The 12929-nt window shown below is 39.2% G+C and overlaps 1 protein-coding gene across 3 annotated transcripts in view; it reads left to right on the top strand.

The window, feature by feature from the left end:
• Positions 1 to 12929, top strand: part of KIAA0513 (KIAA0513 ortholog) — a 428805-nt gene that overhangs the window by 311957 nt on the left and 103919 nt on the right. For 2 of the 3 annotated variants that reach the window (XM_053701111.1, XM_053701103.1), the window contains 2 exons: positions 6994 to 7071; positions 7946 to 7975. In XM_053701111.1, coding sequence (XP_053557086.1) covers positions 6994 to 7071; positions 7946 to 7975 — 108 coding nt within the window. The remainder of the gene's footprint in view (positions 1 to 6993; positions 7072 to 7945; positions 7976 to 12929) is intronic. The other variant, XM_053701120.1, reaches the window with a different exon arrangement.

Raw genomic sequence — 12929 nt, 5'->3', positions numbered from 1 at the left:
AAACAAGAGAGAAATTTTGCCCAGTCCAAGCCGGTCTGGAGACCTAACCAGGCTTGGAACAAAGGAAGGCAGGCCAAAAAGCCTGCTGCTGCCTCTAAGACAGCATGAAAGATCAGCCCCCTTTCCGGTAACGGATCTAGTAGGGGGCAGACTTTCTCTCTTCGCCCAGGCTTGGGCAAGAGATGTCCAGGATACCTGGGCGTTGGAAATTGTGTCCCAGGGGTATCTTCTGGACTTCAAAGCTTCTTCCCCAAAAGGAAGATTTCACCTCTCACAATTATCTGCAAACCAGATAAAGAGAGAGGCATTCTTACATTGTGTTCAAGACCTCCTAGTTATGGGAGTGATCCACCCAGTTCCAAAGGAGGAACAGGGGCAAGGCTTCTATTCAAATCTGTTTGTGGTTCCCAAGAAAGAGGGAACCTTCAGAACAATCTTAGATCTCAAGATCCTAAACAAATTTCTCAGGGTCCCATCCTTCAAAATGGAGACTATTCGAACCATCCTACCTATGATCCAGGAGGGTCAATATATGACTACCGTGGACTTAAAGGATGCTTATCTTCACATTCCGATACACAGAGATCATCATCGGTTTCTAAGGTTTGCCTTCCTAGACAGGCATTACCAGTTTGTAGCTCTTCCCTTTGGGTTAGCTATGGCACCAAGAATCTTTACGAAGGTTCTGGGGTCACTTCTGGCGGTCCTAAGGTCACGGGGTATAGCAGTAGCCCCTTACCTAGACGACATACTGATACAGGTGTCGAATTTTCAAATTGCCAAGTCCCATACGGACATTGTTCTGGCATTCCTGAGGTCTCATGGGTGGAAAGTGAATGAAGAAAAGAGTTCTCTATCCCCTCTCCAAAAGTTTCCTTCCTGGGAACTCTGATAGATTCTGTAGAAATGAAGATTTACCTGACAGAGGCCAGGTTGTCAAAACTTCTAAATTCCTGCCGTGTTCTTTATTCTACTTCTCGCCCTTCAGTGGCTCAGTGTATGGAAGTAATCGGCTTAATGGTAGCGGCAATGGACATAGTGCCGGTTTGCCCGCCTTCATCTCAGACCGCTGCAACTCTGCATGCTCAGTCAGTGGAATGGGGATTACACGAATTTGTCCCCTCTACTAAATCTGGATCAAGAGACCAGGGATTCTCTTCTCTGGTGGCTATCTCGGGTCCATCTGCCCAAAGATATGACCTTCCGCAGGCCAGATTGGACAATAGTAACAACAGATGCCAGCCTTCTGGGCTGGGGTGCAGTCTGGAACTCCCTGAAGGCTCAGGGTTCGTGGACTCAGGAGGAAGCCCTCCTTCCGATAAACATTCTGGAACTAAGAGCGATATTCAATGCTCTTCAGGCTTGGCCTCAGCTAGCTGCGGTCAGGTTCATCAGATTTCAGTCGGACAACATCACGACTGTAGCTTACATCAACCATCAAGGGGGAACAAGGAGTTCCCTAGCAATGTTGGAGGTTTCAAAGATAATTCGATGGGCTTAGATTCACTCTTGCCATCTATCAGCTATCCATATCCCAGGAGTAGAGAACTGGGAGGCGGATTTTCTAAGTCGACAGACTTTTCATCCGGGGGAGTGGGAGCTCCATCCGGAGGTATTTGCACAGTTGATTCAACTTTGGGGCAAACCAGAACTGGATCTCATGGCGTCTCATCAGAACGCCAAGCTTCCTTGTTACGGTTCCAGGTCCAGGGATCCCAAGGCAGCACTGATAGATGCTCTAGCAGGGCCTTGGTCCTTCAACCTGGCTTATGTGTTTCCACCGTTTCCTCTGCTCCCTCGTCTGATTGCCAAGATCAAACAGGAGAGAGCTTCGGTGATTTTGATAGCACCTGCGTGGCCTTGCAGGACTTGGTATGCAGATCTGGTGGACATGTCATCCTTTCCACCATGGACTCTGCCTCTGAGGCAGGACCTTCTACTTCAGGGTCCTTTCAACCAAATCTAATTTCTCTGCGTCTGACTGCTTGGAGATTGAACGCTTGATTTTATCAAAGCGTGGTTTCTCCGAGTCGGTCTTTGATACCTTAATACAGACGCGAAAGCCTGTCACCAGGAAAATCTATCATAAGATATGGTGTAAATATCTTCATTGGTGTGAATCCAAGGGTTACTCATGGAGTAAAGTCAGGATTCCTAGGATATTATCTTTTCTCCAAGAAGGATTGGAGAAGGGTTTATCAGCTAGTTTCTTAAAGGGACAGATTTCTGCTCTGTCTATTCTTTTGCACAAACGTCTGGCTGAGGTTCCAGATGTTCAGGCGTTTTGTCAGGCTCTGGTTAGAATCAAGCCTGTGTTTAAACCTGTTGCTCCGCCATGGAGTTTAAATTTAGTTCTTAAAGTTCTTCAAGGGGTTCCGTTTGAACCTTTGCATTCCATAGATATTAAGCTCTTATCTTGGAAAGTTCTGTTTTTAGTAGCTATCTCCTCGGCTCGAAGAGTTTCGGAGTTATCTGCTTTACAATGTGATTTCCCTTATCTCATTTTCCATACAGATAAGGTAGTGTTACGTACCAAACCTGGTTTTCTGCCTAAGGTGGTATCTAATAAAAATATCAATCAGGAGATTGTTGTTCCGTCACTGTGTCCTAATCCTTCTTCAAAGAAGGAACGTCTATTACACAATCTTGACGTGGTTCGGCTTTAAAGTTTTATTTACAAGCTACTAAAGATTTTCGTCAAACATCTGCATTGTTTGTTGTCTACTCTGGACAGAGGAGAGGCCAAAAGGCTTCGGCAACTTCTCTATCTTTTTGGCTAAGAAGTATAATCCGCTTAGCTTATGAGACTGCTGGCCAGCAGCCTCCTGAAAGAATTACAGCTCATTCTACTAGAGCGGTAGCTTCCACATGGGCTTTTAAGAATGAGGCTTCTGTTGAACAGATTTATAAGGCGGCGACTTGGTCTTCGCTTCATACTTTTTCTAAATTCTATAAATTTGATACTTTTGCTTCTTCGGAGGCTATTTTGGGAGAAAGGTCTTACAGGCAGTGGTGCCTTCCATTTAAGCGCCTGCCTTGTCCCTCCCTTCATCCGTGTCCTATAGCTTTGGTATTGGTATCCCACAAGTAATGGATGATCCGTGGACTGGATACACCTTACAAGAGAAAACAAAATTTATGCTTACCTGATAAATTTATTTCTCTTGTGGTGTATCCAGTCCACGGCCCGCCCTGTCATTTTAAGGCAGGTGTTTTTTATTTTTAAACTACAGTCACCACTGCACCCTATAGTTTCTCCTTTCTCTTGCTTGTCTTCTCTTGCACTGAAAGTCAGAGGGCCTAAAAAACTACTCCTAGGAGTCAAATAACAGCCATGTGGAAAAACTAGGCCCCAAATAAAGATTTATCACTCTCAGTAAAAAACGTTCCTTATAATACATGTAAACGTTTCACATACTAAGTTATTAGAGCAATTAACATGAAAATTACCCTTTACTGCAAGCATGATGCCAGTTGTTATTAAATCACTGCATTTTCTAGACTTCTTATTATCTCTCTAGAAAAAAATATACTGAACATACCTCAAGGCAGTTGATTCTGCAGGCCGTTCTCCCAGCTGAAGTTTCTCCCATACTCTTCAGTTATGTGTGAGAACAGCGGTGGATCTTAGTTACAACCTGCTAAGATCATCAAAAACCTCAGGCAAAACCCTTCTTCTAATTTCTGCCTGAGGTAAAAAACAGTACAACTCCGGTACCATTTAAAAATAACAAACTTTTGATTGAAGATAAACTACACTGTCACCACATCTATCTATGCAACCTCCCTTGTCGAGAGCTGCAAGAGAATGACTGGTAGGTGGCAGTTAGGGGAGGAGCTATATAGACAGCTCTGCTGTGGGTGATCCTCTTGCAGCTTCTTGTTGGGAAGGAGAATATCCCACAAGTAATGGATGATCCGTGGACTGGATACACCACAAGAGAAATACATTTATCAGGTAAGCATAAATTTTGTTTTTCAGCTCATTTACAACTGTCCCTAAGTGCTCTCAGCAGGAGAGATCGGATACATTTTGCCTACAGATGAACCATATTATAATTTTCAATACTGATTTCTGGTTTTAAACTTGAATTCATAATTCAGAATATTTTAAGGGATATTAACCAGTATGACATTTTAATATAAAATGTTTAATGAAAGAATATTGCAAAAATGTTTAACTACAAGTAATTGAGATTCTATGAAGTAATGGGCCGCACCATGTTATTACTTAAGTTTCCTCTTACCTATATTTCCTGCAGGGGACTACTATGGACCAATATGAAACAGACAATAGAAGAGACATTCCAAAAAAGGCTGTGTGGAACATAGGATTATCAAAAAGGGTTTCCACATAGTTTTGTTTGCATAAACAGAGTTAAATAGAAACTTGTTCAAAAATAGTTGTGCCCATTACTTTATAGAAACTATAGTACTTTATAGAAACTAAACCTTAACTTATATTTTCAATACTTAAACAACTAATATAACTAAATCTTTGCTTTGAATCATTATATCCGGCATGTATTTACTGTTTAGCATCCCTTTAACATTTCAGTACCACTTACCACATTTTCTTTTGTAAATAAAACCAGCTTCAAAGAAAAATGATTCCTCAGTACACATTCCTTCATGTCGTAGGCATTCCCCGTGACCCAATCCCATCATTGAAATCACGCAATCACATGAACGATCGCATAATTTTAATTTAAAATGAGGCCCAGCAGGAAACGGTTAAAAGCTACTGTCTACTCCAGAATTTTTATCGTTTAATAAGATGAATAATCCCTTTATTACCCATTCCCCAGTTTTGCATAACCAACACGGTTATATTAATATAATTTTTACCTCTGTGATCACCTTGTATCTAAGCCTCTGCAGACTGCCCCCTTATTTCAGTTATTTTGACAGACTTGTTTTAGCCAATCAGAACTGACTCATCATGAACTCCAGGGGAGTGAGCACAATGTTATCTATATGGCACGCATGAACTTGCGCTGTCTAGCTGTGAAAACTGTCAAAATTCACTGAGATGAAAGGCGGCCTACAACGGCTTAGAAATTAGCATAGGAGCATACCTAGGTTTAGCTTTCAACAAAGAATATGAGAACAACGCAAATTTGATGATAAAAGTAAGTTGGAAAGTTGTTTAAAATTGCATGCCCTATCTGAATCATGAAAGTTTAATTTTGACAAGGCTATCCTTTTAATTACCAATATATAGTTGAAAGTATAAAATATATCCTTGTGAAGGGGGTTTTCATTTATAAATTAGACACTAAGCAATAACATTAGAGATCTATTGCCCAATTTGCCTGCAGTGTGACGCCTTCAAAATTGAAATTTGAATGTTGAAATGTAATGTTCCTATTTAGAGAAAAATAATTCTATACTTTTTGATCCTTTTTAACAGTATCAACCAATTTCAGTACTCTTTAAGGGCCTGATGATCTAAACCTCTCCACTCTGGTGAGATTATCTAAACTTTTGCGTCAGTACTGGGAGGTCCCTAAAAGATTTTTAGAAGGACAAACTTTAGCGTGAAAACTGTTAATTTAGCTATGCAGAATTCTGGATATGAGTGGGAGCCAATTTACTTCTATTATCAAATGTTCTTCATTTTCTTGTTGAAATATATGACATCAGTTTTGCAACAACGTTATACATTAGCAAGAGCACTAGATGGCAGCACTATTTCCTGTCATGTAGTGCTCCGGACATGTGATATCTCTAAAACAAAGAATAACATGAGTACTACACAAATTTGATAGAAGTAAATTGGAAACTGTTTAAAAATTGTATTCTCTATCTGAATCATGAAAGAAAAATGTTGAGTTTCATGTCCCTTTAAAGTGATGGTAAATCCACGTGTATAACAAATGCTAGGATTTACCATCAATACAAATCAGTGGAGGTTCAGTGATCATATATGTAAAAAAAAAGTGCTAAACTTACCCTTTCTATGCCGTTGCACAGTGCTAAACTCAGCGGCTCCCGCTGCCCATGGCACATTGGTCTTCTACCAATGAGGTGCCACTTGTACCTCTAAACCAATAGCCGTGCATGCATACAGAAACTTGTCAGTTGACACACATGGCTATTGGTTTAGAGGTGCAAGCATCAACTGACTGAAGGAGACTGATGTGCTGCGGGCAGCCAGAGCCGCTGAGTTTAGCTATGTGCATTGGCATAGAAAGGGTGAGTTTAGCACCCTTTTTTACATATATGATCATTGAACCTCCACTTAATTTTTAGTGATGGTAAATCTGAGCGCTGGTTAAACGTTTGGATTTACCATCACTTTAAGATATCACAAGTATCAGGGGCCCAATTAAAATTTCTACCAGCCAACTTTAGAGTCTGATAAATCAGAGCAGGAGTTCCTGAGATTACATTTAGATTAGATGTAATGAATAATGTAAGCTAAAAGTAGCTGACCCCTGTTCTAGATCTGACTAGGTACATTAGCAGTGGTCTCTTTACAAGTGACTAGGTACACTAGCAGTGGTCTCTTTACAAGTGACTAGGTACACTAGAAGTGGTCTCTTTACAAGTGACTAGGTACACTAGCAGTGGTCTCTTTACAAGTGACTAGGTACACTAGCAGTGGTCTCTTTACAAGTGACTAGGTACACTAGCAGTGGTCTCTTCTACAAGTGACTAGGTACACTAGCAGTGGTCTCTTTACAAGTGACTAGGTACACTAGCAGTGGTCTCTTTACAAGTGACTAGGTACACTAGCAGTGGTCTCTTCTACAAGTGACTAGGTACACTAGCAGTGGTCTCTTCTACAAGTGACTAGGTACACTAGCAGTGGTCTCTTCTACAAGTGACTAGGTACACTAGCAATGGTCTCTTTACAAGTGACTAGGTACACTAGAAGTGGTCTCTTTACAAGTGACTAGGTACACTAGAAGTGGTCTCTTTACAAGTGACTAGGTACACTAGCAGTGGTCTCTTTACAAGTGACTTACATTTAGTGTCATCCTCCAGGCACACTCTGAGATTCTGGAACGCAGCTTTTTTTGATGCTGTGCACTGCGAGAGGAGGAAACGATCACCCACGACCAGGTGAGAGACCTCACAAAACACTTATTTCAGTCCACCACTCTCAAGAACACTGTGATTTTAAGATACACATGGGTTGTTATTATGGAGGGAAATGACTCACACTCAGTAGGTGGTGTAATTGCAGGTTATAGCATCATCAACAATTTTACAAAAGCTTCTGAAAGCTGCAGCATCAATAGGACAAAGGATGGTGGGTGTATGTGCCTGGGGAAAAAATGACATTACACAACAGCAAAGATGAGCTGAACATATTTTAGAATAAAATAAAATGATTGTGTGAGTCACAGATTTACTATGCACCAAGCAGAATGACCCTTTAATAGCAAATCACATCTTGGTTGCTAAGCTCAGAATCGCGTTGTCTTTTTTCTGAATAATGCAATTTTAAAATCCACCCCCATCCATCCACACATGATAGCAGAGCAAGAGGGAAAATTCAATCTCAAGCCCCATATAACTCTCCTTTTCATGTTGTTACCAAATGCGACCTTTTTCAGAGACAGAATATGGCTAATGAGCCTTTAATTGCCACTATAAAAGAAATACTTCATAAACATGTTGACATTTTCATTCTAATTAGCCTCTCATCATTCTTGGAGAACATTTTTATTTTATCTGCTTCATGCCAGGTGTTTTATTACCTGAGAGCTCACCGCTGACAGCTGAACTTTGCATCAGAAAAAAATAAATAAATCACCCACATGCTGCATAAGGTCGTACAAAAGGCGCCCTGTGAATGAATGATTATTATTTATTTTTGCATTCTAGATGTCATTCGTCCCTTTCTCTTTCCTTTGATTTCTTTTGACCTTTACTTCTGGCCGTGTCTGCTAACCTTTAACCTTTGCTAACCCTATTTCTGCTGCCGCTTCAGAGGAAAGGCTGGAGAGGAAGAGGAGGAGAGGTTGGTTGTCTTATGTTACTTAACTGTGGTACATGCTGTAAAGTCTGTGATCTTCCTGAGTCCAATAAAATTGGCATGTGTCTATGTTGTAATGCTGTTTTTAGAAGTAGATTTGCTATTAAGGGTATCCGATAACCTCCTAAATACATTTAGACATCACATTTCAAACAAAGCAACAGTAAAATATTGTAATACTGTAATTTAGGTTATGATTAGCATTTTTATAGGTTAAGGCTTAAAGCGATACTAAACCCAAAATTTTTCTTTCATGATTCAGATAGAGCATGCAATTTTAAGCAACTTTCTTATTTACACCTATTATAAATTTGTTTTCGTTCTCTTGCTATTTTTATTTGAAAAAGCAGGAATGTAAGCATAGGAGCGGGCTCATTTTTGGTTCAGCACCTAGGTAGCCCCTGCTGATTCGTGGCTAAATGTAGCAAACCAATCAGCAAGCGCTACCCATGTGCTGAACCAAAAATGGGCCGACTCAAAACCTTACATTCCTGCGTTTTCAAATAAAGATAGCAAGAGAATGAAGAAAAAATTATAATAAGAGTAAATTAGAAAGTTGCTTAAAATTGCATGCTCTATCTGAATCATGAAATAAAAAAATTGTGTTTAGTATCCCTTTAAGCTTACTGCAATAAGCAATGAATAAAGCTTCCTCTTTCTCTCTCTCTCTCTCTCTCTCTCTCATATTTTCTGAATTGCTCTTATCTAAGCAGTTGCGTTGGTAAGTGGGGTCACACAATGCCCCCTCCAAAAAAAAGCTATACCTTAGCCCCAACTCTTGTCCCTACATGTATATTTTTCACAACTGAGCAGTCATTTTACCCCTTGGCTGCCAGTAACATACAAATCAATGATTTTGCCTCTTTAGCTGCCAGTAACACATGTAAACAGTTATTTGACCCCCTTGACTGTCCCCAACACTTTTTTCTGCTCTGTATTTGAACTGCGCTGAGGCATATGAGCCATTTTACATTTAGCTAACACAAAGGGACTTCTATCTATCTTCCTTTGCTTTCTGCTTATGTAAATATATAAAGGGGCATAATGGTAAAAATTTAAATGTGCATGAGTGCATTTCAGTTAGCAACAGAAGCATTTTTGCAATATTATTTTATTAGATTTTGCTAGTATTTTATACTATTGCTGTTTATGTGGTATACACAAGCCACAGCCTCATAAGTCTTATAAAAGGACCTGTATTAGCCACCAGGGACCAAATGGAAGTACAGGTACAAATCCTTAAATCCCAAAATCCATAATTATTTCAAAATCCATGCTTTTTAACATGGTTATTTCTAAAAATAAAATTATTAAAAATTACTAATTTTCCCCACAAGTAAATCAAAATGTTTTCTGCCTGCCTCTTTGGTTTGTTTTTTTTGTTTTCTAAAATGCAAAATGCTAGTGTATATTAATACATCTGATTGTAGTACTGTACTGTCTTTCTGGTGTTACTTTGTAAGCAAAAGTATTAAAAATTATATAAAACTACCTTTAGGTTACATGTATAAATTGTATTATGATGTAAATATTGCCTAAATGACATAAGATATTGTTGTTTAAACTTAGTCCCCTCTCCAAGCTGTCCTATTTTTACAGATCAAAATATATACAGGTTTTCTGAAATTTAAACCTTTTCTGGTCCCAAGCAGTTTGGATAAAGTGTTTTTACCTGTAACAAAATTTCAAGCCTTAACTCTGCCCTTAATCGTGTCTCATATGGTATGCACTGTACATCCTCAACACTGTGTCAGTGATTATTCAATCTGTATCATATCATGCACATATGCTAATCAGTGGTAGCTGATTTTTAAATGCGTTTTTTTTTTAATCAGCTATAGCTTTGTGTGAGATATATATATATATATATATACTGTATATATATATATATATATATATATACTGTATGTATGTATGTGTATATATATATATATATATATATATATATATATATATATATATATATATATATTGTTTTTACAAGCAACACAAACTGTCCTAGAACAATTGTTCTGTCTTTATTGACTGATATATAAGCATGGAATTAGAGGTCATTTTATAGCAACTGCATAATTTTAAAAAGCAGTGCATTGATACTGGAGCCTTGACTGAGCGATTAACATTCATTGGGACGTTGCATTAATTACTGGAGGAGCCATATACTGTGAGCTTGAACAGAGCTGCTGGGGAAATAGAAGAAGACGTCATAGAGGGTTGGGTACAGGGTAAATATTGAACTTTAAATGATAAGCATAAGGAGAACATGGATTATACTAAATATATTATATTAGTAATGCAAGACAAGGAGTGAAGTGGTCAGACTATAGACAAGTTTAGTGACTTGAAGGGTCAGAAGAGACATTATACGTTTAGTTGCACAAAGATATTGATGATATTAAGGGACATTGAAATTGACTCTATTATGTTTGTTTTTCTATTTAATTTATTATAAAAGAAGAAGTGTTGTTGGAGTCAAAGGCTAAATTCACATATAACACACAGAGAGGTGAAGGCAAAGTGTATGTATGTGAAAAGTATATAATTATATAATGGAAGAGGGGGTTATTCCTCCGGAATTATTAGCAGCTCGAATATGTGTAGTGCTCAAACCAGGCAAAGATAAGTTTCATTGTAAAAATTATAGGCCAATATCACTTATTAATACAGATCTTAAGCTCCTAACCAAAATACTAGCCAATAGGTTAAATCCCCATATACCTAAACTAGTATCAAGCGACCAAGTGGGATTTGTACTGGGGAGAGAAGCTCCTGATAATATTCGTAAGATAATCGACTTGATTGACTTTGCCACAGCTGAAAGAATGCCTTCTCTGTTCCTGTCTTTGGACGCAGAGAAGGCGTTCGATAGAATCCACTGGGATTACATGTTTGAAACTCTCTCAAAATTCGGAATATCAGGATCATTTACAAAAGCTATACAGGCCATTTATACTAGCCTGTATGCATTCCTCAGAATTGCAGGGTACCAATCCAAGAGAATAAACGTCCATAACGGTACCAGGCAGGGATGCCCATTGTCACCCTTGCTATTTGCCATATGCATAGAGCCCTTAGCAGCTAGTATTAGAAATAACAAAGACATCGCTGGCATTGTAGTAGGTAAATCTGTGCACAAATTGTCTTTATTTACAGATGATGTTATATTAACAATTAGTAAACCACTACTGTCGCTGCCAATTGTATATGATCTACTGAAACTTTTTGGAGCCTTGTCTGGTTACCAGATAAATAATGACAAATGTGAGGCAATTGAGGTACATCTCCCTGGCCACACGAAAAAACTATTAGAAATAAATTTTGACTTCAAGTGGGCAACTCAAGCCACCTTGGAGTTTCAATCCCATATAATCTAAACGATCTATATAAGCTTAACTACTCCCTTCTTTATAAATATCTCCTTAAAGAAATGAAAACTTGGAGCACATACAGGGAGTGCAGAATTATTACTCAAGTTTTATTTTTGAGGATTAATTTTATTATTGAACAACAACCATGTTCTCAATGAACCCAGAAAACTCATTAATATCACAGCTGAATAGTTTTGGAAGTAGTTTTTAGTTTGTTTTTAGTTATAGCTATTTTAGGGGGATATCTGTGTGTGCAGGTGACTATTACTGTGCATAATTATTAGGCAACTTAACAAAAAACAAATATATACCCATTTCAATTATTTATTTTTACCAGTGAAACCAATATAACATCTCAACATTCACAAATATACATTTCTGACATTCAAAAACAAAACAAAAACAAATAAGTGACCATATAGCCACCTTTCTTTGCAAGGACACTCAAAAGCCTACCATCCATGGATTCTGTCAGTGTTTTGATCTGTTCACCATCAACATTGCGTGCAGCAGCAACCACAGCCTCCCAGACACTGTTCAGAGAGGTGTACTGTTTTCCCTCTTTGTAAATCTCACATTTGATGATGGACCACAGGTTCTCAATGGGGTTCAGATCAGGTGAACAAGGAGGCCATGTCATTAGATTTTCTTCTTTTGTACCCTTTCTTGCCAGCCACGCTGTGGAGTATTTGGACGCGTGTGATGGAGCATTGTCCTGCATGAAAATCATGTTTTTCTTGAAGGATGCAGACTTCTTCCTGTACCACTGCTTGAAGAAGGTGTCTTCCAGAAACTGGTAGTAGGACTGGGAGTTGAGCTTGACTCCATCCTCAACCCGAAAAGGCCCCACAAGCTCATCTTTGATGATACCAGCCCAAACCAGTACTCCACCTCCACCTTGCTGGCGTCTGAGTCGGACTGGAGCTCTCTGCCCTTTACCAATCCAGCCACGGGCCCATCCATCTGGCCCATCAAGACTCACTCTCATTTCATCAGTCCATAAAACCTTAGAAAAATCAGTCTTGAGATATTTCTTGGCCCAGTCTTGACGTTTCAGCTTGTGTGTCTTGTTCAGTGGTGGTCGTCTTTCAGCCTTTCTTACCTTGGCCATGTCTCTGAGTATTGCACACCTTGTGCTTTTGGGCACTCCAGTGATGTTGCAGCTCTGAAATATGGCCAAACTGGTGGTAAGTGGCATTTTGGCAGCTGCACGCTTGACTTTTCTCAGTTCATGGGCAGTTATTTTGCGCCTTGGTTTTTCCACATGCTTCTTGCGACCCTGTTGACTATTTTGAATGAAACGCTTGATTGTTCGATGATCACGCTTCAGAAGCTTTGCAATTTTAAGAGTGCTGCATCCCTCTGCAAGATATCTCACTATTTTTGACTTTTCTGAGCCTGTCAAGTCCTTCTTTTGACCCATTTTGCCAAAGGAAAGGAAGTTGCCTAATAATTATGCACACCTGATATAGGGTGTTGATGTCATTAGACCACACCCCTTCTCATTACAGAGATGCACATCACCTAATATGCTTAATTGGTAGTAGGCTTTCGAGCCTATACAGCTTGGA

Source organism: Bombina bombina, chromosome 1 (assembly GCF_027579735.1).
Source record: "Bombina bombina isolate aBomBom1 chromosome 1, aBomBom1.pri, whole genome shotgun sequence".
NCBI classification, from domain to species: Eukaryota; Metazoa; Chordata; class Amphibia; order Anura; family Bombinatoridae; genus Bombina; species Bombina bombina.
This window is presented reverse-complemented; position numbering and strand designations above follow the sequence as displayed.